Raw genomic sequence first — 24,952 nt, 5'->3', positions numbered from 1 at the left:
CGGATGAAAGCTTTGTATCACTTAAAAAATTATAGAAGCTCGATCCAGATATTCACCAAAATCGAATGAGTTCATCCTTGTCACACACCCAAATTGCATACGAATCTGTCCACAACATTTTGAGATATCCTGCACGCAAACAGGCAAAAAAGCAAACAGCAAACAGACAGACAGACAGAGAGACAGGGGTGAAAACATAACCTCCTTCTGCCTTCGGTGGCAGAGGCAAATTATACAATTAAAAGTAGATCCCCCGAATGGCACGAATACTGGACTAACATGAACAGTGAGGACAGGTGAGGACTTCCAATTGAATGGGCAACCAAATCTCTGTTTGCCACGGCAAATCCTGGTAGTCAGCTGTCACCATGGCGCTTTGATGCATCAAGGCTGTATGAATTGGCAATGAGCTGAAGTGATAAATGAAGAGTTAGCTGAGTTTCCTCAAGCTGACAAGCAGAGTCCTGGGAAGATGTTCCATAGCTGAGGGATATCTCAAGCCAAGAGGGAGAGAGGATGTTGAGGTAATTTGGGTCGGACATACGTGGCTGTGGATTTTTTTCAGCAAAGGACCACCCTTCACCATGCAGCTGGTATTGTGATTGACTGTTCTACCTCCCTCGAGGGGTGCCTCCACATTGTCCCGCCCATTCAATGTTTTCCCATGGCATTGCTGCAAGCACACTTTTCCACCAGGTGCGCAGTCCTTCTCAAATGAGTCAGTGCGGAGATTCCCCAAGCCTTGCACATCGTGCTTTTATTTGTCCATGTTCACTCCCCTCAAGCCCTTCACCTGACCTCACCTGTGGATTAGAGCTTTTGCACAATGAAGTCCTTACCCTGCACTGTTCTGTGATGGATGCTCACTACATCCCCAGGTAACATATTACGTGCAACTTATCCCTTATGTGTCCCGAGTTACAGGGGAAAATCTATCCTGCTCGAGCACATAGATGTGCTATTGGAAGTTGCATGAACATGAAGAGATTTAACTACGAAATTGCGTTCAAACCTGGCCATAAAAATGTGACTGCAGACTGTTTATCATGGTTACCACTCCCCATGACAGAGCCTTACCATGAACTGCATGTAGAAATGATGGCTTTAATGTCCGGTGACTGTGCTGCTCGACCTGCGGAAAAATTCAAAGAAACTTGCAATAGATGCACTATTCCATAGAAGGTGCGAGGATATGTCTCCAGAGAATGGACTTGCACCCTGAAGGTCATTGACCCAACTGTACTTCCCGACTTTCACATTCGGAATGAACTGACTGAACAGGAGGATTACTTGATTCGGGGCACTCACCTTGTGATAGTGCCAACAAGACTTCAACCCAAATTAATCCAGCTTGTCCATTATATGCGTCAAGGTATTGTAAGGACGAAACAAAGGCTGCGTGACCTCCACTGGTCTATTGGTGGACTCCCAAGTGGAAGTTGCCATCAAGTCGTGCATTATTTGACAAATGCATGATAAAACAGCTGTCACTCAGGTTTCACCTTTGCAAGCAGTTCTGCTTCCTTATGCTGCTTGGGAAAAGCTTGCCATTGATATAGTGGGACCACTTGATAACAGCCGAATGGACTGTCATTATGTCATTACCTTAATTGATTACCTCAGAAAATGGCCAGAAGTAGCCTTTACGTCCCAAGTAACATCTGCTACAGTTATCAAGTTCCTGACTCCAGTATTCAGTCTGAAGGAAATCCGTGGGAACTTATCTCTGACATTGGATCTCAGCTTGATTAAACTGAGTTTGAAACATTCCTGTTGGGAAAGAAACATCAAACACTGCCTTAGTTCCAGATATTACCCACAAGCCAACGGCGATACAGAACGATTCAACAGAGTTTTTAAGGACTGTTTAGACACTGCAAATCTCGAAGGGAAGCCCTGGAAATCATTCGTACCCAACTTCTTGCAAACGTATTGAGCTACATGATATGCACCAACTCATCAGACCCCTGCTGAGCTTCTACATGGATGTATATTGCACACCAAGTTGCACATTGGGGACCATTAAAACAGCGTACCTGCTGCAAGACTCGAGGATGTGAGACACTGTGTTCAGCAGAAAAAAGAGAAGTATAAACGATACGCAGACAAGCGTCGGGGAGCGAAACCTTCCACCTTTCAATGTCATTCCTTCGTGCGAGTTCGGAAACCTCGACTTCAACATAAAGGACAACACAAGTTCATCCAACCCCTCAGGGAAAGTGTGGAATACAATTCATCTGGCGCCTGCAATTGAGACCTCAAATGGACCTTCTGCGGAAGTACGACAGGTTCTGAGGACTATAGGGTACATAGCTCTGTCCAACAAATGACTCCGCAAGTTTTTACCCCAGGTGTTCGTCGTGGGACGAGATATTGTCGAGCCCGTGAATGGACCAAGGACTTTGTCATGTGATATATATATATATATATATATATATATATATATATATATATATATATGTATATATATATATATATATATATATATATATATATATATATATATATATATATATATATATGTATATATATATATATATATATATATATATATATATATATATATATATATATATATATATATATATATATATATATATATATGTATTTTATTTTTGGTGGGGGGGGGTGGGGAGTTCATCACCAGTTGTTAGTTTCACGAAAAAAGGAACATATGGTACTGGGGTTGCATGAATATGAATGAATTAATGATGAGCCGAAACCGACGAGGCAGAACCGAGAGTGACGTCAGCGGGCTGTCGAGTGTGGAGACGTGATTTAAGGCAGATGAGCGAAGGATCCTTTGTGTGGGCTGTCATTGCTTATACACAACAATAGATTGTACAATCTTAACACATTATAGCTATTGCCCCCCCCCCCCCCCCAATATGCTGTTCTTATCATGACATGAAGGTAACAGTTGTCGTCTTTGTTTTCCAGAAATTCCACAGGTTGCTATTCTGACCCACTGTGATGAGGCATGTCCAGAAGTTAAGAAAGATCTGACCAACATTTTCAAGAGCAGAAACATCAATGAAAACGTAATGCCTCCATGATTACTGTTTCACTTGGTTTGCAGAACCAATTTGTCATTGTGATGAATTGGAGAAGACATTGTATTATAACCTCTATATTCTAATTTTTGCAGAAGAATACGCTGTGATTAAACTAGCCTTGTTTATTTTAATGTAACCATTCATAAATTTGTTTTTTCTGATCATATATGCATGTAAGGTCAGTAGACTTACAGAATATCAGAGGGTAACAGCAGTGGCGGATTAACATTTTCTGGGCGTCAGGCTTAGTATGTATGATCGGGCACTTATATAAATATACTATAAAAATTTAATTTTCATTGAGGGAGGAATGCATAATAGCGCACAAAACAAGTATATTTTTCACCAAAAACAGTTAAACTAGAGTTAAATATTATTGTTTGGTGCAAGAGCTTCGGTCAATGGTGAGAAAATAGAGAGAACATGGCCTTGTTACTCACCCACCTCTGGACGAGTGTTCTGCTTAATTTGTAAACTATTTTATCATCCAGAGAACCGGAACCGGAACCCTTTTATTCATGGTGGCTATAGTGATTGGAAAAATGCAAACTCATGTGTAAAACGACAACAAAGGAATCCTGAGCATCGCAATGCTGCAATCGACTTGACGATGTGTTCAAAGTTAACTGGAAGAGTTGACAGTTTGGTGGTAAAACATAAAGCAGAACGTGCGTATCCAAGATCTATCCTGGAAAGAGTTACTATCAACCTATCAAATTTTTAGCTGAACGTGGATAACCATTTTATTGACATGATGAGGTTCTAAAGTCGCCTTCAAATGGAAATTTTCTGTGGACATTAGAACTACTGGCTCAGTTTGACCCGTTTCTAGTCAATCACTTGAAAACACATAACGGAAAGGGCAGAGGTTCTGTCTCGTACATATAATCTACTGTGTGTGATGAGTTGATTGAACTTATAGGACAGAAACTATTCAAAGAAATCATCACTGAAATAAAGGAAACTAAATATTTTTTCAATATCTTCAGATTCCCCTCCAGATATTGCTAACTTTGACAAACTGGCACTGACTTTTTGATGGGTTCACAAGGACAGACCAGTGGAACGTTTTACAAAGTACCTTGATATGCATGGCCATCCTGCTTCGGATACTGTAGAAAGTTTTTTTCTCTTTCATGAAAAAGAAATCATTTGAACATTTCCAACTGCCGAGATCAATCTTATGACAACGCAAGTAATATGAGTTGAAAGTATAATGGTGTGCAGGCATTGATACACAAGGAAAACGCTTTAGCCGACTTTGTACCATGCTGTGCACACTCGTTGAATCTGGTAGGGAAATCTGCTATTGACTGTGTGCCGCATGTCGTCCACTTCTTTGACTTGATACAAAATTGTAGTACATTTTTCAGAGCCTCTGATCATCGATGGAGATTGCTTCTGAGGGAATTAGGTGAACAACTGCCTGTACTCAAACGTCTATCAGACACACGGTGGTCTGCACATGCTTCCAGTGTAAATGCTTTGGATCAAGGATACTCTGGGATTCAAAGGTGTTTGGAGAAAATGGCTGAGGATCCATATGAGAAAGCAGATGTGTGCTGTGAAGCAAAAGCTCTTGCTGAAAAAAAATGGAAAATGTTGAGACAGGTATTCTATTGAGTGTCTGGACAACGCTCCTACAACGCATCCAGCGAACAAGCATAAGTCTGCAAAGTTCAACACTGGATCTGTATACAGCAGTAAAACTTCTTCATTTGCTGAAAGAATTTGTTGCATCACAGAGAGAGATGTTTGATGAATTTGAAAAGAATGGCATTCTGAAGACTGCCACATCAACTTGCAAGGAAGAAATAACCAGAAAACGTAAGCACAGTGCGAAATGAAGTTTGATGATGGACCAGCACAGGAGACTGACCTGTCCGTCAGGCTCAGCACGTGAATCATTCCGTATCAATGTCTTTCTACCTGTCATTGATCAGCTGTGTCGCGCCTTAAGTAAATGGATGGATGCTCACTCAGAACTGAGCACAAGTATGGATTCTTGACAAATCTTTTGCAGTTCAAGGATGAAGAATTGCAACAGGCTGCACACCATCTGATTAAGTGCTATCCTAAGGATCTTGAACCCAGCATTGGAGATGAATTGATTCAGTTCAAAGAGTATATGAAACTTAATGTATATGCACTTGGTACTGACACTGAATGTAATTTTGAACTTCATATGTTTAAACAAATTGTATCAAACAACCTCTCTTCAGTTTTTCCCAATGTATATCTATATTTCCCTTCGAATGTACCTCTGCCTGATGGTATCAAACTCCAGTGGAGAGAGATCATTTTCTGCTCTAAAACGAATCAAGAATTACCGAAGGTCAACAATGAAAGACGAAAAGCTGAACTACTTCTCTTTGATGCACATCGAGTCGGAGCATTTCTGTAAAATTGACAGTCAGGATATTAGTAATGAATTCGCAGACAAAAAATGTTGCAAATTACAAAATTTTATTTTATTTTTCGATTACTAATTTGGATTTTTAGAGCTTCCATTTGTGATGGAAGTGCTTTCATGTTGATATAATTTAGTTTTCGTTTTAATGTGATAAAAAGCAAAATTCTTTCAGTTTTCTTTTTTAATTTGATTTTACTTACGGATTCATGTATTTTAATTTTACTGGATAACCCGTGAACCCGTTGGGTTCCCATTGTGACAGCGGTTGATTAAAAAAAAAAAATTTCAAGAAAAAAAGAAACATCGCTTCAGCAAACTTGACTGCTGAGGTTGTTTGCATTGATCAAATTCTCCCAAAGAGTACTTGACTGAATCGGGAATTGATTTTTTTTTATAATTTTTTTCGTTTCCCGATTTGAACGAAACTTGATATTGCGCGTCAATGTGAAAAAAAAAACCGAGAAAAGAGTTGAAGAAATAATTGTGAGTAATCTTCAAAACACAATTTTATTTATTAATGAACACGGAAGAATTAGATCAAATTTGCGATGTTTATTTTATGCTTAAAAATAAATCGTTCTTTGTCGACACGAAATGTTTGAGATTTTTAAATAAATCATTTCAAGAAAAAAAAAAAAAGATAGCTCCAGCGAACTATACCGCTGAGGTTGTTTGCATTGATCAAATTCTCCCGAAAAGTACTTGACTGAATCAGGAATTGATTTTTAATAATTTCTTCGTTGCGTGATTTGAACGAAACTTGATACTGCATACCACAGGAGAATAGTGAGTAAGGTGACCATAACATTTTTGTGCTATCATGTACCGTTTTCGCTGTATTTTGGGAACATACATACATACATACATACATACATCCAAGATGAGAGTTTTAGTAATATATAGATGGATCTTGTTTTCTGAAATAAATACTTTTGTTTGATTGTTATTTTTTAACTTATACACATATTTTTGGCAGGCCCCAAAGACATCCGGGCCTTAGGTTTCAGCCTATGCAGCCAAAAGGACTATCCACCACTGGGTAACAGGTAGAAAAAAAAAACACACTGAAGAACCATCAGACGTGAAGGAGGTAGCAGACAAACAATGAAGGCAGAGGTCAGTGAGTTTGTAAAAATCTCAGTGGAAAGTATGGAAGAAATTTCGGGAATGATGTGTTACATAATTGAAGGATTCGTGGGAAAAGCTCAATACAACTCATTCAGGGAGAATGTTTCACCGATGAAAGATCAGGAGAATGAGATGTATCGACTTGCAGAGTGCAAGTTGGTTTGGAATGCTTATAGGATAAAATATGGACAGGGATAATAATGGGGTTTACGGACCAAGTCCCGAAGGGAGGCAGCGAAGCACATCCAGGCTCCCAACCTGTCTCGTTATTGGGTCACCGAAATAGGTGACCCTTATTGTCAGTAATTCTGTCTGTTTGTTGGATATTTGTTTGGATGTTTGTTCGTTTGTCATCAGCATAATTGGTAGTAAACGTGGGCCAATTTTGACCAAACTCGGGTGGTTGGTACATCTTATGACCTCGCACTTTGGAAATTGTGATGGTTGCTAGGGACACTTTGGTTCCCAAGCAACAACTGAAAAACCTTCAAAATCGGTACCGTTCACGCCCTCGCGACCAGGTGAGTGCATCGATACGAATGAAACTTTGCAGGTTCATGGTACTCAATGAGTACTACAACTTTGCCTCAGGACATATTGACCGATTTCGCTTAGGTTAGGGGTCAAAGGTCAATTAGTGCAAAAATCGATAATATGCGAGAGCTGGAGGTGCCTTCGTGCCAAATGCTACTCCTCCTGGGGTTATGGTCAGATGGCCATGAAAATTCACACTAATCATCTGCAATACATTGTGCACAAACGATCAAGCCGGATTTTCGATTTCGATCTTTGTTTACCCAGAGCACCCCTCGAACTTTGGGGATTTCCGATTTCAAACCGCATTTTCGGTACTTTTCATTCAAATGGATACCGAGTAGTTATCAGTAGATGGAACTGGATGAGATTTGATATGCATAATCTTAAGGTGATTCCCTATCCGCTATATGACATCCATTTTGCTCTATATCTTATTATATAGTTTCCATGCTCGGCGACCCATCGCCGACTACCAGCTTGTTATCATTGATAATTGATCTTAATCGTTTTACTAGATTTTATTCCATCACCATTATCCTTTTTATTATCATTGCATTCCTTGTGTAAGGAAATCTGCATTATTAAAGGTTGGAGTTTTCATAAAGTCGATCTTCGTGTGCCATAACTTAAACTGAATGAAGAAATGAATTTCCATGACTGATACAACACTTTTGGTTGATTGAATTTGAATAGTTTTATTATTCTTTTGTCAAATCATTATATTACATAAATACACAAACAAAATCATATCTTTATCAGATGAATGAAGCATCACAGAAACTAGGAATTGCTCTGAACTGTGTCTTCCCTGTGGTAAATTATTCCACTCAAGTGGATACAACGACCAACATGGACGTCTTGATGCTGTCAACTTTCAAGCACGTCATCAACTACGCTGGCGACTTCATTAGCGAGAACAAAAACAGTGAGATATACATTTGTTTTTGTTTTTATGAAACCTGCTACAACATGACAGTTGCATACTCTGGAATACTTTATCTAAGCCTGTATTACCACATTCTGTCCAAGTCTGTATGCATGAAAGTTGATGTAAAGTTTCTAGATGTATGTTGATAAATAAATATTGAATTGAATGTGAAATGTGCTGAGTTCTGGAAACTCGAGCTGAATGACCAAAATCAAAATGATCATATGATGATTTTTAAAAGAGTTGAATAGGAATTGAAGTTAACTCAGGTTATTCTGGGGCCAAAGGAAGGATAATCCAAAACATCAACAAGCAAAACGTCATTCGTAAATGCATGTTGATAGGTGATAATATTTTTAATATTCAGTTTTGGGGATATTTTGATCGAGCTGCTTATGGTGGAGGGGCTTTGTACTGTTCCTGCTCCCTGATCGGAGTAAGCCTGGGGTCAGTGATTGGTCAGCTGTGCCTGATGTGGAGAGACCCCCTGTGGCCAGAGATAAGTTTGTGAGGGTGGGTGGGAGAGCAATGAAGAGAACGTTCGTTCTGGAGTGAAATCGTGATTTTTGGAGGACCATCAATTTGCGGAGAGGAGTACATCTGGCAATAAAAGCACGCGCTTGCTTTTTGCTGGCTCTCTCCTCTTGTAGTGGGGATCCAGCTCTGGGACTGAAAAGGCTGTTACTGGTGGGACATGTCCATGCTACACTCCTTGCAGCCTCGCTGTGATGCTTTGAACTGATACGTGGATCCACCCACTATACCAGCACTTATAAGTTATGCAACATCTTCGACTTCTATACACAATTCTTTCCTCTATTACTTGCCTGCGTTGAGTACTTGACTATTGTGTGTGTTTGGTGACATCGTCGGAGGTTACTTTCTTTGTGTAATAAGTATTGTTCCTTTATTAATTGCTGCACTGTCTTTTTGTGAGGGAATCTATGCACTCTGTTCTGTGTCTACAATATTGTTTGGTGGAATATGGGTGGGGCAGAGGTCTTAACTATATAGTCTTCAGAATAGTGTGGACCAAGTGATCAAGTCGGTTAGATTTCTCCTTAAATCAGGATATTTGTCAGAGATAATTTGTCTTGTAATACTTTTACTGAGGAGGCAGTTAGCATGCATGATAGAGCAGACTAGATTAACGTTGTACCGTGTGCAACCTCATGTAATAGGGGAGACCAGATGAGGACTTGTGGCACCCAGCAAGGCACACCGAAAGCACTTCAAAGAAAACTCTCACGGGCTGTTTGGCGAGCACAACACAAGCTATTGCAGCATCATATGCTATAGAGCTCTGGGTGTGGACGGAGTACTTTTGTTCTGTTCAGGGTCCTCCTATGGAGCGGTATGGCCCAGAAGATGGCGACATCCACAGGCAGTGGGTCGCCAATGATGGGTCTCATCTTCCAAGAAGACTGTCCCAGAGTTTACAAAGGCCATGACCACACTGGTGCAAGCAGTTGAGCCTTGTTCCTTGAAGATGTGGAATTTTTCTTTGCTCTCATTCTGTTTTGTCACTGAAGGAGGACGCATAGTGCCAGAGACAGGGGACAATGTCTCCCCAGCATCGCAACTCGTCTTCCTTGTCATTCGTCGCAACATGCCATATCATCCTGCAGCAATCTGCACAGCACAATCAGCTAATGTCTGCCCAAGCCCTCACTTGTCCCCCTTTGTTCCTCATTCTGAGAATCGTGTAGTTGGCGCCACCATGCATTTCTTTATTCCTTTTTGTGTTCATGTCTGGTTTTTCATGCCTTACCTTTCCCATTTGTCTGTCCCCCTGTGCCAGATCAATCCAGGTATTGTTGCTTTGACTCCATGTGTCTCATTTCTTTTTTTTAAATCACTCGTAATTATAAGAAAAGTTTTACCACCTTTTGCCTTCCCCGCGCTTCACCAACAGGCTCAGCTTTTATTGCGTGATCCTTGGAGAATATAATTGTAATCTTGAACGCAGAAATTTAAGCACCGTTTCGGGATCTGCGGAGGCCTTTATAAGACCTCTGGCTCAGTTGGCTCATCCTAACGATCCATCTGAATCGATAATATTGTTACGGATGTGGAAATTTACACAACACCAGAAAGGTCCTTAGATGAGTTATGGCGCTAAGTTTATGTGCAGATAGTTCCCCACCGTTGTTTAGAGGGAATTTATTCGTGTTCATCGGGCTGCGACGCTTTGAGATAGCCGTTTTTCTTTTCTCTAACATTATTTTGGACCAATCATCCCCCAACGACCAAATCACCACCACCTTCGCCCTTTTCCCTTCATATCACTACCATCAACAACGCCACCCCGCAAACATCGCTTCACCTCCATCCCGGAGACAACGCCATCTTTGCGCTGTCAGGACGAGCACTCCGACGATTTCCGCGACGTCCGCTTTGCCGGGGTCGGAGTTCACGCTGTCAGGACGAGCGCTCCGATGATTTCAAACACGTCGGCATTGCCGGGGTCAGAGTTCACGCTGTCAGGACGAGCGCTCCGATGATTTCCGTGACGTCCACTTTGCCGGCGTCAGGGTTCACGCTGTCGAGCGAGCGCTCTGATGATTTCAAACACATCGGCTTTGCCGGGATCAGGGGTCACGCTGTCGAGCGAGCACTTTGGTGATTTCTACCATGTCGGCTTTGACGGGGTTGGAGGTCAAGGGTCAGGGGTTGTCCATTTTCGCTTCCCCGGCCCTATATAAAGGCGGGCAGAACAGAGCTCGTCGTGCAGTCTGGAGGGGTCGGAGAACCGAATGGAGCTCAAGTCAGCCTGGAAGCAGCGAGTCGGGGAAAAGTCGAGAGACGGAGCTCGAGTCAGAGTTGAGGAGGAGGAACCGGAGTTTGTGAACGGAGCAGGGACGCGGAGAGGGGCTCGGTGCCAAACCTGAGGGCTTCGTGGGGACCACCACCCGGAAAAGGGGCGACGTGGAGGCCACAGCCAGGGAGAGTTTGCCAGAGCCAGTGCGGTCCATGGTGCTCGTTGGAGCGTCAACTCGCTGGAGAGAGCATCCGCAATTCCCCTATTACCGAGCATCCGCGCTGAGAGAGCGCCGGTAACCCCGTCTCGCTAAGAGGATCGACGTGCTGAGAGAGCATCCGCAATTCCCCTATTGCCGAGCATCCGTGCTGAGAGAGCGCCGGTAACCCTGTCCGTTCGCCGCCCCCCCAACCGTGGTGCTGGCTGTGTGGCGCGAGCCTGCGCATCCGGGTGGAGAACGCTGGAGAGAGCTGACCGACCAAGCCGGGTGCCCGAGGACAGGCCCGGCCCCGCCAGGCCGTGGGGGAGTAGACGTCGCGACCTGCCCACCGTCGCGCCACGAGGGCAGGGGTAAGACCCTTCGGTCTCTTGGGCCTGGCCATTCATCCAGGCTCTACGTCACATTTGGTCCACAGACCTGTCTGCTGCCACCCTTGTCTTTGGGGGTGGCTTTTCTTTGCTTTTTGAATAAATGCATGTGGTGGTGCCGTCTCATTAAGTAGACTCGTATAAGTGACTGTGTGCGAATAAAACGCTTTATTAGGTGGTAATTCTTTTATTTGCTTGCTTTGACTGTACATACGTGCCTTACGTGCCTGTGCTGAATAAATGTGCTTATTGAACTATTTCCCGTTCGTTGCGTCTATTTCCCTTATGAAAGTGCCATCTTGCATCACAGAAGAAATGGGTAGAGGGGTGTAAGCACCCAGTAAACGGAATCACATTCGTCGAGGTCGGCGATAACACCGCTTGGTTATCACTGAAACACGGAATGGACCGCTTAAGCGGTTCGTGTCCTAGGCCGACCTGCGGCGTGGTACGATCACCCGGTCGACGACTCAAGCAGGTACTTAGGTCGGTCGAATTTGGCGAGCAACCCTATCCTGCACGGGTGGGCAATTGGCACGATCGTGTTGAGGTTAAACCCCCACCTGTGACTAGCTCCTGGTGGTACTTCCAAGGAGGGTCACGACTGAATTGTCCGACCGGTGGGCGACGTGGTCACGATTCGAGTTATGCGGCCGATGGCACGCCGGGCAGACCAGAATTCGTAACAATATATTATTTATTTATTAAAGAGATGGTGTGTTCTTTGTAACCCACCATTTTTTCCACACTGACATTGAGGTTTTATTGGTATTGTTGCAGTTCTCGGAACCGTATGCATTCAAACATACAGGTGCCCCAAAGTTAGTTATGCTGTTAAGTATATGTGTGGGACAGAACCCCTCCTTGTGTCTCGTGAGAAATTGAAGGGGTGTGTTGCGATGTTTTCTTCGTTAGGGTAATAAATCTTTATTCCCCTCTTATTTGAACCACAGTACCTTTTTCTCACTTTCTGAGGCGAAATCTTTGTGAGGTATCTTTTTTTTGGTGAGTGCAGTCACGCGTGGAGGGGGCGGGCTCCCGGCATGGCCGAAAACTTGCCCAGAAGGGGTGGAGGCCCTGTCCATGTCAGGCCCTGTCAACCCATGGAGGCCCTGTCCAATCAGGGCGGACAGTGACGTCAGTTTTGATCAAGGCTCCGCCCCGCTGAGGGAGGTCGATGGACTACGAAGGAACCCTCTGAGACGCGTGTCCGTTGGAGTTCAGTCAAAAGGCTCTATTCAGTTTTGCGTTCGCTCGGGCGTTCGTTGGAGTTTTGCTGGAGTCTTAAGTTCGGTGTACGAGGAGGATTGACAAACTGAGAGCTTTTTCACAAGTCTGTGGGTGGTGGTGCATGGCCGTTCTTAGTTGGTGGAGCAATCCGTCTGGTCGATTCCAATAACAACCGAGGACACTGGACCTCGACTGGGTCTCTCGCTGGGTCCTGTCCGCGACCCTGATCCCCGCCCTGGGACTCTGCTCTGCTCTGCTCGGGTTCCTCCGCGGACACAAGCCCCATGCGTGTGACTGCGGGCCGAGCTGCACGACCATTGGCAGGTGCCGCACCACGGAGCACCCCTCCTTCCAACGTGCAGGTACCCAGCCGAGCCGCAACCCCAGCTCGTCTCTCTCCCAGGCTGCGAGGTTCCTTGGAATTCACCTGGGTTTTATTTTCGTCTGTGTGTAGCGCCGTCTGCTAAGTACAACTGCATAAGTGTTTTCGATCATTGTAAATCTCCTGTATATCCACGATAAGCTTGCTCTGTGTCTTTCTTGCTGCAAATAAAACAATTGTAGAAATGTTCCCAGTTCGTTTCCGTCCTTTCTCTCATTGGTCCAGCATGGTTCCTGTCTGAGTTTTAGCCGGGTCTTTGTTCCCGTTAATCTGCTCATCCTAGCTGGCACGGCTTTGGCAGTTCCGCTCGACTACACCCGAACCGGAGTTGGTAGTCGGTAGAGTGACCCGGTTCGAGCAAGACGTGCCGAGGGCGTAGTTCCCCGGTAGACGACACCGCTTGGTCAATTAGGTAAATTGGTTCTCGACAAAAAGACCCTACGCTACGCGGTGGAGGTATTGTCATCCACGGTCGGTTAAGCGACCCACCGGCTCACGGAGTTATCCGTGAGCGACGGCCTACAATTCCGGGAGTCTGGTGGGAGACGACGTAACTTCCCCCACCCAGCGGTCGTTCTCGCCACCGGTCCCCGGCCCGCAACAGTATTAATGGAGGGCTGAATTGGCCGTAATACTGATTTTTTACCAATGTGTTACACTGCTGATGTACAGACGAAAGTTCACCACTCGCCGTCAGTTGGTGAGTAAAAGTGATGGCTTTGGTTAATCCTCAGAGCATTGGCTATGGGTTGGTGGGGAACTGCCAACTTTGTGGTGATACATAATCTGGTGGGGATGGTCCACACGACAACAGATTACAATGTAATGAAACTGCTGCAAAGAGGAAAACATGATTGTTTGCATAATACTGCAGAATCTGAAGATGATGTTTATGATTCGTCTTTATCTTCACTTTGTGGAAGCAAAACATTTTTCTTAAACCATTTTCTTCTGTATTTTACAGGTGACTGAGATGAACAAGTCTCAGATCTGTTCAATCAAGCAAACCTTCAACTTAATAGTGCTTGGTGTTCTTATCCTTCATTTTTTTTTCTTCCAAGAATGTTAAAAACTGTTGTTTTTCCAAACAACAGAGCCACATAAATTGTCATTTTGGGAAATGTAACTTGGGCTTCAGGTTGTTTATATATATATATATATATATATATATATATATATATATATATATATATATATATATATATATATATATATATATATATATACAGTGTACCTTTTCAATCTGATTATTCTTGATGCTTCATGATGTTATTGCATGCTATCAATACTTTAAAATAAAATTGATTCTCAAAAATAATGCTCTTGCAGTAGCTCCATCCCATTTACTATTAGCCATTTTAGGAGGGTAAAGAGAAGAGACAGGAGGGATATAGGATAGTGGCTCTTCAGATCAGTGTTTGGCTTGTGTGGCTTCAGAATAGCTTTGACATTGACTCTTTGTATAAACAAGGGACGGTGGACAAGCACTGTGTGTGACATGAAACGTCTGAGCCAATAAAAACGTACTGTGTAAGTATAGGACCAGCTTGGGTCAACTGCCCAGCACGTGTGATAGAAAGGCCTTTTACTTTGTATGTTTTCATCTGTGAAACACTGTTTTAAACTCAGAAAAAGATAAATCACAGATGGCCCACAGCTGTCAAATGGTGAATAACATATCCTTAAGTTTGGCATTGACCGGGTGGGAGAAGCCTTGTCGAGGTGTGGGTTTGTGCAATTGATGACAAAAGTTCATGCAATGGTGGCTGGAGTCAATGGGGCAGGGTTGTCCTTTGTTGATCACTTCATGAGTCGATTAATCATTTGCCAGGCTTTCCAAATTGAGTGCTTATTGTTCATGTTCTCAACCAATTTTTACCATCCAGACTTGAGCTGGGATGTCAGCAGAGAGACATCCTCTCATTTGCTGCATTTCTAATGACATAATAATGAAGTCTTTCACAATCAGCCTTTCTTTCAGGGATGAAAGTGTAACGGCACCATCATGGAATGCAAGACTTAGAGGCAGCACTCCTCTTTCATGTGCAACATAAGGTTGCGAGTGGCATCATTGGCTGGGGGTGTCGTTGTGCCACAAATGCAATGCCCTTGTTAGCAGTACACCGGTAATCATTTTGCTGACCTCATAAGGATGACTGGCTGAGTCAACCCAACCTGGTGTTAATTAAATGGCCAACAGTGGCTTGAACTCAGGACCCCAGGAACCTAAGCCAGCCCCCTTCGTCATCAATCCAATACCAGGACTGGAGGCAGCACTGAATTCATCATTTAAAAAAAAACAAGAGGTACCATTAATATCTGCAGAACTTTGGACAGGAAGAATAGCAGTGATATCACCTTTAATGTTAACTTGGGACAGGAAGAATAGCAGTGATATCACCTTTAATGTTGCTGAAGCCTTCCCAGTCAACCTTCGGGAAGTACGAACTCTTGGCTGTTGGGGTCTGGTGGGAAATTCCCTTGAGTATGGATTTATTGTCAGAGTGAGTGGCATTGTTCCACCTGTTGGAGTGGAAGGTGATGAGTTGTCTCCTGTCGAAGAGAAGGGTCAAGTCTGACAGTGAACCCCAGTTGTAGAGTTCTTCCCCATTACCTGTTGAGTAATAGTATCCCCAGTTAGGATGTTAGTAATTGAAGTCGTCCATGAAAATGGAAGGAGGAGCTGGAGGAAGGTCACCAGGTTGTAAACACTCAGGTGTACCCTTATGCACACTTAAAATGTGTCGACCTTGTACTTTGATAAAGTGCCTATGCAGGTTTTCATCTGGTGTGACCATGGTGATCACTGTGCAGTCGTGTGCTGTAAACCTTACCGAAGTGCAATTATATACTGAAAGCCTCCTGTGAAATGCATGGAGATTGAATCCTCAAATATTTGCTCTACTTTCATCGCACAAATGCATCTCTTTTAGCAGAATCACAAGGACATCATTGTCAATGGATATATGATGAAATACTTCTCACACTGCAGGGTAAAGCACTTTACATAAAACTGCAAGATTTCAGGGACAATTGTAGTTTTTGGATAAACGGAGAAGTTGTTCTAACACTGTAAAAATATAACTTCACAAGTAACCAAAATAAGAAGTTGTTAGCTTTCTGGTGGACGTTTCCAGGATGGCCCAGATGGAGGTCAATTGGTGTCCTATCACCTGGTTCATCCGAATTGAAACTGCATCCCTGCGAGGTTTATTGAATAATCGGGGATTTGGTCCATCTGAAAGTAATTTGGACCTCTGTGAATCGACCGAGAGCCCACATCTTGACAATAATAATTGTTACATTTTTAAAATATTTCTATTGTTGAAAAGTTATTCTTGGACTGTTTGGATAAAAACATTTTTTCCCCCTTTTCTTCACTGAATATTAATGATATGTTATTTAACTTATGCTCTTGCCACTTACTCTTTGGTCGCAGAAAAATATGAAATTATTGTCATTGAAATGGATTTAACTCTTGTATTTTCTGACTGATTTGGAGATTAAATCTTCACTTTATCCTTCGTGAAGATGTTTTCAGTACAAACATGGGATGTTGAGGTCAGTATTGACTTGAAGTTTTAAAAGCAGAAATGTCAGAATTCAGAAAAAAAGCAAGTCTGTACTGGAATAATGTTTGGCAAACACCATATCGCTTCAATTCTATGGATGGCCGGGTTACATACATTTGCCATGTTATTACCTCCACCAGATTATGTTTTCACCCCTCTTTTTCTGTCGGTTTTTGAACAGAATATCTCAAAAGGTTGTGGACCTGGATCCGAAAGTTTTTTTTTTTTATTATTTCTTCACCATTGAGAGATGGTGCCAAAAACTATGTATATCATTATATTTCATATATATATATATATATATATATATATATATATATATATATATATATATATATATATATATATATATATAAACTATGTATATCAAAAACACTATACAGTACTGTATATCATTATATTTCAAAAAGTTGTGGATGAGTTATGACAAAACTTGGTTGACGAGTTGGTTATGTGCCAACTAGCCAATTCAGTGTTGGTTCAGGTCCTAATTCAGATCCAACCCATCAGTGGGATACAAAATGTAAACTGTTCAGACTGGCAGAGGATTGCACTCCACCGAGAGCCATTCCAGTTTGTCATGTTGTGGTCATCAGACATACTGTCGAGATGAAAACAAAATCGTTGGTTATTTCTAAAGATAGGCAGTAGATCGTCTAATGGACGTTCAACCAAAGTATGCAGAGACTTTGAGTGGCATTCCAAATCGCTGATCAGGTTTTCTTCCTCTGCACTGAAAATACTGATATGTTGTCCTTGCGAGTTAAGGTATGACAAATTGGCAAGGCGACTTCAAAAGCCCAATCTTGGCAGAGATTGCTTTTGCTGTTGTGTCAAAATGACTTTCAGGTTACAAAAGCCACGCACAACTCTGATGATGAGCTGGTTTGTAGCAAACTCAGCAAGAACCACTTTGTCTGGATCTATTGTGTTGATTCTGAGTTTTGATTTTATGTTTGAGCTGATCGGGTGAAAAAAAAACTTACAAATTATAAAGAAAATGGAGTCGCAAAATGACGGCGCAGCTCCATCTCGGCGTGACACGAAGCGGGAGAGCACTAATTATAGTGCAACAAAACGCACGGCACAGGGGAAGCGCTCCCGCCCACCGGTTCAGACCACGTGATCATGACATGTGCCATGGCAGGCGAAGCAAGACGACGAAGCGAACATTGGCAAGCTTCAGATACGATTGGGGGGATGCCTTGGAACAGGTGAGGCGTTGTTGTGAATTATATAAAGGAATTGCAGATTGAAGTGGACAAGGCACAACGGCACGCAGACGAGCTTCAGAACAATTATGTATATGGAGGGACACAACAATTGGCCGATGTAAGGGAACAAATTCGGTGCTGAAAGAGGACGTAGCCAACAGAGTCAACGAACTATGTGGAAAAAAGAATTTAGTAGTGTTGTATACCCATAATTTGGAATGTGAGAAGAGCAAACTGAACAAAAGAATAGAGGAAGAACAGATTGGTATCTCCTGGGATAGGAAGAACTTGGAGGAAGAATGGAAAAAAAAAGCTAGAAAAGGAAAAATGTGAACAGGATTTGGAACTGAAACAACTGAAGGAAGGGTTTACCCGAAGGTTGGAACATGAGAGGCGCGAACTGAACAAAAGAATAGAGGAGGAGCAAATTAGTAACTCCTGGGATAGGGAGAACTTGGAAGAAGAATGGAAAACAAAGATGGAAGAGGAAAAATGTGAACACGATTTGGAAGAAGGAAGAGGTAAGATCAGGCAATCAGAGAAGAGAAAGCCGAGAAGGGGAGATAAAAAGAGAACAGGAATTTCAGGAACACCTAAAGAAATACAGTAAGAAAAGGGACGAAATGAGGGAGGAAGCATGCAAAAGAGGTGAGGAGATGGGAAAGGAATTAGAAAAAAAAGCTTCTGAGTTACGGAAACATCAAAACAAAGAGACGGAATTACAAAACGAGCTGAGGATGTTAAGAGAGGAAAGAAAGAGAATGGAGAATGGAACGTTAAGGAACCACACTGTGCAGATCGAACAGTTAGAAGCCAAGGCCAGATTAAAGAAAGAGTAGAGAAGGAACTACGAATGAGACAGGAAAAGGAAATCAACCAAGTGAAAGAAACGATGAGATTGGAGAAGGAAGAACATGAGAGACAGTGGGAGAGGAAACAAGAGGAGATAGTGAAAGAACAACGAATGAAACAGGAAAAGGAAATCAGCCAATTGAAGGAAACAACGAGATTTGAAAAGGAAGAACAAGAGAGACAGTGGGATAAGAAACAAAAATAACAAGGAATGAAACAAGAAAAGGAAATCAACAAATTGAAGGAAGCGACGATATTGGAGAATGAAGAACAAGAGAGACAGTGGGATAGAAAACAAAAAGAAAACGAATTTGAAATTGACCAACTAAAGGAGAGAGCAAGGTTGGAGTACGCGGAGATGGAAAAACTCCGGAAAGATAAAGAACAACTCAAAAGGCTCGGAGAGGTAGAACGACTCGAATGGAAAAGAAAATGGAGGCAGGAAGTAGAACAGCACAATAATATGGGATGTGTGACATCACCACAGGGAGTAATGTTGGTGGTGCGGAACTTAATTGACATCACTCGTCGGATGACACCACAATTAGAGCAAACCCTGGTGAAGGAGACATTGAGGGAGCATATGGGGTTGTTGACGAATTAAATACTTTTTCAGCAGGTCCAGCATGTGGAGCTGACAGCCCCAGAGGAGTATGGCGAACCGATGATGAGTAACCTGCTGGAGAGAAGCGACCGGACAGAGGTGACTGGAACGAAGCAGGTACGTGGGCACATGCATACATGGTGCGGATGATGAGCTTAGGGTAGAAATTGAATTTTACGTTAATGAGGAGACTCTGTCCGATGGGGTGCACGTATGCGTGACCCCTGAATGTGTGTGTGGAGTGCCTGTGAATGAATGCTGTGAGCCCACACTCCAGACGACAGCACCGGTATGTGCTGCCAAGGCCGAAGTGTGTGTGTGGGTACTTACCTGGCGGTCGAGAATGTAACCCTGGAGTGCGAGACCGAGGCGGTTGGTCAGTGCGCCGGCAAGGTTGAATGTGTGGAAGGTCAACACATAACCTTGAAATGTGTGCAGCCTGCTGTGTGAGGGAGTCCTGAGCATGGAATGAATGGTGACATAGGAACTGGGTTAGAGGTGCAAGGGGAAATAGAAATGCCACCAGGACAGAACTTGAGCCAGGGGACGGAAACCATAATGGAGAGCTCCACAGGGGTTCTTACAGAGTTGGAGGTGCTGCATCCAGGAGCAGTTTAAGATTGGATTTTAGAAATCCAATTTAGAAATTGGATTTTAATTTCTCTATCAGCCTCACAGGAACTTTGGGGTAGAGTGCAGATGAGTAGCGGGTGGCACTGGCGTGTGTCACTTGGTCTTCTAACCTTTCTGAGCACACGAGGGGTTTGGCTAGCTGAGTGGGGTTTATCTGTCTTCAGGGAGTTATGTAGAAGAGGGGGAGGCCGTCTCCCTGATTTGGGTTTACCTGACTTCCGTGAACCCTGGAGAAGAGGGGGAGGCCATTCCACTGATTGGGGTTTACTGATTTCCGTGAATCCTGGAGAAGAGGGTTGGCCATTCCACCGATTGGGGTTTACCTGATTTCTGTGAACCCTGGAGAAGAGGGGGAGGCCATTCCACCGATTGTGGGTTGCCTGACTTCCGCGAACCCTGGAGAAAAGGAGGGGGTAGCCCACGACCCCAATTGAGACATGACCCCTTTGAGCCGTGGCGAAAAGGCAGCGCGGTCATGTAATGGGAAATGAGGGCTCCGTTCCCTTACTTCCCTTCCAATGAGCCAAAGAAGCAGGCCATATGGGGATGTAAGAAATTTTTGATTGAAAATTGCACCGAAAGTGATTGCAAATTGAGAGATGACAGAAGGTATAAGAGTGGCACAAGTGGATTAGGGTGATTATTAAAAAAAAAGAAGTGGTGGAGACATTACAGGCAGCGCGTTAAACACACCTGAAACAAGTGGATAACAAAGAGTGGCTTGTTTGAGGAACGATAGAAATGCCTGGTTGGAGCCTTGCAGAGGTTCCATCGGGCTGGTGAAGAGATTTTGATGTCTGGTTTAAACTGTTGGAAATAAACGATTTGGGCATTATGGAGGAGGCCAGTGGATGACGGGCGTAGTGACAAATTAATTGGGATTTCATGAAAAAGTGTACTGGTTAAATTTGATGACCAAGTGGGGTCTGAGGGACTGGTGTGTTTTCGTTTTCACGTAAACGTGAAAGGTGTTGGATGGTGTTGTGGACTGGGTGTGCGGCACTGTGGAATGAATGACTAAAGTGTTTGGGTGAGTGGCGTGATTGTGCAAATGAGGAGAGTGAGTGCGAACAACGTACCCTGTCGGGAGGAGTTTCTTAACCAAGTTGGTGTCGGTTAGGGGGACTTAGAGGATTTGACATGGATTCTGGCTGCTGTTCCATTGTGCAGGCGGACTGCGAGGGGTAGGTGCAGGCCAAGGTATGGGGATACTGGCTGGTAGTGTGACATGGTATTAGAAGTTGGTGAGTCGGGAAATAGGGCAGCAGGGCTTTGGGGGTTCCTGGCAAGTGAAGGCTGTCTGAGGTGCCAGGAGAGCACGGTAGGTTCAGTGCCAGGAGTGCACAGTGTGGGTGCGAGGAGGGCACCGGATGGGGGCTAGAGAGAGCCATCCCTTAGGAGCAACAGAAGCACGCTCAGGTGAACCCCGAGGTCACTGGGTTTCCTCCACCCCGATTGGAAGCAGGCAAAGAGGCCTAGTCGTAGTCACACTCCCCAGCCAGCGAGTTATGCCTGGCACCACCAAATGAAAAAAAAAGACAAGGGCCTTGCCCAGGTTTAGTAGAATGGAGCAGTGTGCCAGGTCAGGAAAATGGGTCATTCGGATCATTCTAGCCATAGCAGGGTTTGTCGCATTGTCTTGAGCTAAAAGTGAATGGTTTGGTTCATTGGACTCTCCTCCGCACCATTCATGTGTGACACTTGGTACGAGTAGTGTTGATGGGAGAATTTGTAAACAAGGGCCAGGCTAGGTCACCCTCTCCAAGTGCCAGAGAGGCCACCAGTATGTCATGAGCACACATCCACGAAGAAAACAGTTGAGTAAGAAACACACCATCCTGTCTGTAAAAGAAAAAAAAAAAAAAGAGAACAACCAAAACAAGTCAGGCAAGGAAGGTTAAGGGTACACTCCATCTCACCTGGTCTAAGGTCATCACACCCATTTGCGTCCTCAAGAACGCCTCCGAACTACATTTGTTTACCATCGATATCACCATGCCACCAATGCTGGCGGTGCACGTATGGGTAATGGGACGTGTGTGCCCGTCAATGTCACCTGCTGTCCAATGCAGGGCTTGTTGCCTGCTGCTGCTAGTGAGTAGGCCATATGGGCCGAAGCATTTTTGTGGGCCGTTGCGGCCGAAGATTCATGCCATTTTGTGGGCTGTTGCGGCAGAAGATTCATGCCATTTTGTGGGCTCAGTGGGCCAAACAACTCTTTGTGAGATAAGGCCGCTGGGCCGACAACTCACCAGGTGAGAGGCCAATGAGGCCACGAAGTGAGGAAACCCTCAGGGGTGAATAGACAATACTGCCAGGAGGGGGCATGAAGGAGCCAACACGTGAAAGAACTTTGAACCTTTGAATGGCCTGCTCCTATGCCAATATTGGTGTTAAAAGTAAAATTGAATGCCCTCCCATTCAAATCCATAATTAGAATGTTGTGGTGTGCATAGAGTGTGAATTTGTTTGTTAGATTGGTGACCCGACACACTAGGATAGGGACATGCCAATCTTACTGACATTGGTTTTTGGAGTTAAGTGCTTCTCATGTTGTGGGTTAGAGTAAATGGGAGATCTGTGCTGTATGTTAGACAGGGCCATTGCCGTGGGCTGCCCAAGATGGAGGCTCGGGAGAGCCTCGGGAGAAAGGTGTGGGTAGTGTTACGGAAATGGCCCTTAATATGCAACTAAATATAGGATTAGCTCAGATCACCCATTAAATTCATGTTTAGCTAGGTTGTTTGGTAAAATGGACGTAACATGTGTGTCAGGAGGAGTAAGAGGCTGTTTTATTGTTTGTGCAGTGGTGGTGGAACGAGGGCTCCCTCTTCTTCTTCCCCATCTTGGATAGGCCCCGCCCAGTCGGCTGATAGGGTGTAGCCAAAAAGAGGAAGTGAAACTGAGGGAAGGAGTTTTGTCGGCTTCAAAAAGGGGAGGAGCAAGTGGTTCGAAGCGAGCGAACGAAAGAAAACTGCAAAAGAGAGAAAAGGGTTGAGTGTGTGGAAATAGTCACTCTCGAGGCGTGCTCGTGATTCAAAACGAGCGAACGAAGGAGAGTTGAGTGGTGATTCTGCCGGGAGAGAAACTGGACCTGGGCATGCCGGGTCTGCCTTCTGTGGCCTGGAGAAGCGAGCCAAGGCCAAAGGAAAGGAAGGGAAAGGGCTGCAGGAGGTCTGTATACCCTTGGTTGGATGAGAGATGACTGGTGGGAGTCGTGATCTGCTGTGTCTGTCTGCGATCTGCTTCGTGAAGGAGGCCTGGTGAACAGGTCAGGTCTAGACTTGTATGCTGGACCTTGGGAGAGATCGGCTGAGGCCCATCTTTGATCTGGCGGTCTTGTGCCGTCGACATTGCGCGGGGCCAGAGCGCGCGAGAGTGCGTGCGTGAGGTCTGCGACAAAAGGAGGACGAGCGCCATTTTTGTCATGCGGCGTGATTCGAGCTGGGAGCTCGAATCCGTGGACATGCGCTTGTTACGAGTGACATTAGTGCTTTTCGACACTTTCCTCTCGTCCATGAGGAATCACCAAGTACTCTGTCTTGCATGCATGCTGTCTGTCTGTCTTGCCTGCATGTTGTCTAAGACATATCTCGGTAGTGAGCCCCTCGAAACCTGTAATCCGTAGATCCCTAGTTAAGAGCGGGTTAAAGATTGTTAATAAAAACATTGTCGTGAATTTTGCTTGTGTTCTGTTCCCCGATGTTCCCCAATAAATCTGGTTGATTCGGATGAAGTTTCCGCTATGGATTAATTCGTGTCGCGTCGAACGATCCGTTTGATTGGCATATAAAACCAAAATGGTTACAGACTGGCAGAAAACGCTCGGCATCTGACAAACCCAGTCTGTAACCATGGGTTCTATTTCCCCAACTGGCAAGGTTCAGAATTACGTTGGTATCGTGATTGAAGACGCGTGACCCGAGGCCTGTGCCGAGCCGGCCGGCGTTATAAATCCCGGAGACGGCGGTGGTGAGGGTGGCGCCAAGGATCGGATGAGAATCCCGCCACCCTGGATCCGCAACAATATAATCAAAATATTATATCTGATTTGAGAATCTGATCTTGTGGACTAAATAAGTTAAGTGTTGATATCTGGAGTGAAATCTGAAAATTTCAACAAATTAGCGATTTTTATAACCAAGTGTATTTATTTAAGCAAAGCAGGAAGCATAAATTTTTTTCTCTCCTGTTCGGACGATTATATTGATTGAAGAAAAGATGAAGGAATGTTCAGAAATTATAACTTCATTGAGCGCAACATGGTGCTTTATATCCTGATTACAATGCATGGAGATGCAGTCCACAAGGGTGCTTTTTTACCACAATTACGAACGGAGTGTGCTTTTTACCATTTTTGGGAATCTGCATTCGTGACAAAATATTGATATAAACATGCGAATAGTTGCTGCAATATATTAATAGTCGGTAGTTTCTGCAAATGAAGAGGCTTTTTTTTTGTTGATGCAAGTGAAGAGGTTTTTTTTGGTTTGTACCATTTTGTGCAATCTGCTTTCATGGCAAAATATTAACATAAAAACACCAATAGGTACCACAATATCGTAACAAGAAAAAGAGCAATCAGAGATTGCAGACCCTCACCAGGACTTCTTTTGAGTGGTGTACTTTTATAGGTTTTCAGGTAAATCCAATATGGCTGCCAACCATGTGACCTATGATATCATATGTGTGAACCTTTTGTTCCTCATGGACAGGCCGGCCGGTCATACGTGTAAAGTTTCACTTCAATTTTTTCAGCCACTTCAGAGAAGAAGATTTTTGAAGGATTTATTTTTTAAATACAATATGGCCACTGAATGATGTGACCAATGATATGATGAAAAACAAAAACATTTAAAAAAATGTAAAAACATAGAGGTATTGAATCTAAAAAAAAGTAACCAAACAAGGTAGGAATGACACCACATTACGATGCCACAACATGACACCACAATCCTCTTATGGTTTCGCATCACAATATATTTTTGATGTTGTTCCATCATAGGTCAGGTCAGGTATGGGAGCATGTGCCAGAACAGCGAGTCGCTGCGTCC

At 43.8% G+C, this 24,952-nt stretch overlaps 1 protein-coding gene and 2 long non-coding RNA genes across 11 annotated transcripts in view; 2 read left to right on the top strand and 1 right to left on the bottom strand.

The window, feature by feature from the left end:
- Positions 1 to 14,341, top strand: part of LOC147025461 (interferon-induced protein 44-like) — a 77,638-nt gene extending 63,297 nt beyond the window's left edge. For all 7 annotated transcript variants that reach the window (XM_085886452.1, XM_085886454.1, XM_085886456.1 and 4 more), the window contains 3 exons: positions 2,941 to 3,041; positions 7,894 to 8,059; positions 13,988 to 14,341. In XM_085886452.1, coding sequence (XP_085742578.1) covers positions 2,941 to 3,041; positions 7,894 to 8,059; positions 13,988 to 13,995 — 275 coding nt within the window. In that variant the 3' untranslated portion in view covers positions 13,996 to 14,341. The remainder of the gene's footprint in view (positions 1 to 2,940; positions 3,042 to 7,893; positions 8,060 to 13,987) is intronic.
- LOC147025460 (uncharacterized) overlaps positions 1 to 24,952 on the bottom strand; it is an 88,492-nt gene that overhangs the window by 32,441 nt on the left and 31,099 nt on the right. The window lies entirely within an intron of this gene.
- The window catches only part of LOC147025459 (uncharacterized), a 58,405-nt gene continuing 50,600 nt past the window's right edge, over positions 17,148 to 24,952 (top strand). The window contains exon 1 of one of the 3 annotated variants that reach the window (XR_015059539.1): positions 17,148 to 17,809. This is a non-coding gene — a long non-coding RNA (uncharacterized LOC147025459). The remainder of the gene's footprint in view (positions 17,810 to 24,952) is intronic. The other 2 variants (XR_015059540.1, XR_015059538.1) reach the window with 2 other exon arrangements.

This window comes from Eptatretus burgeri, chromosome 6, assembly GCF_056783735.1.
Source record: "Eptatretus burgeri isolate ZD-2024b chromosome 6, Ebu_testis_v1, whole genome shotgun sequence".
NCBI classification, from domain to species: Eukaryota; Metazoa; Chordata; class Myxini; order Myxiniformes; family Myxinidae; genus Eptatretus; species Eptatretus burgeri.
This window is presented reverse-complemented; position numbering and strand designations above follow the sequence as displayed.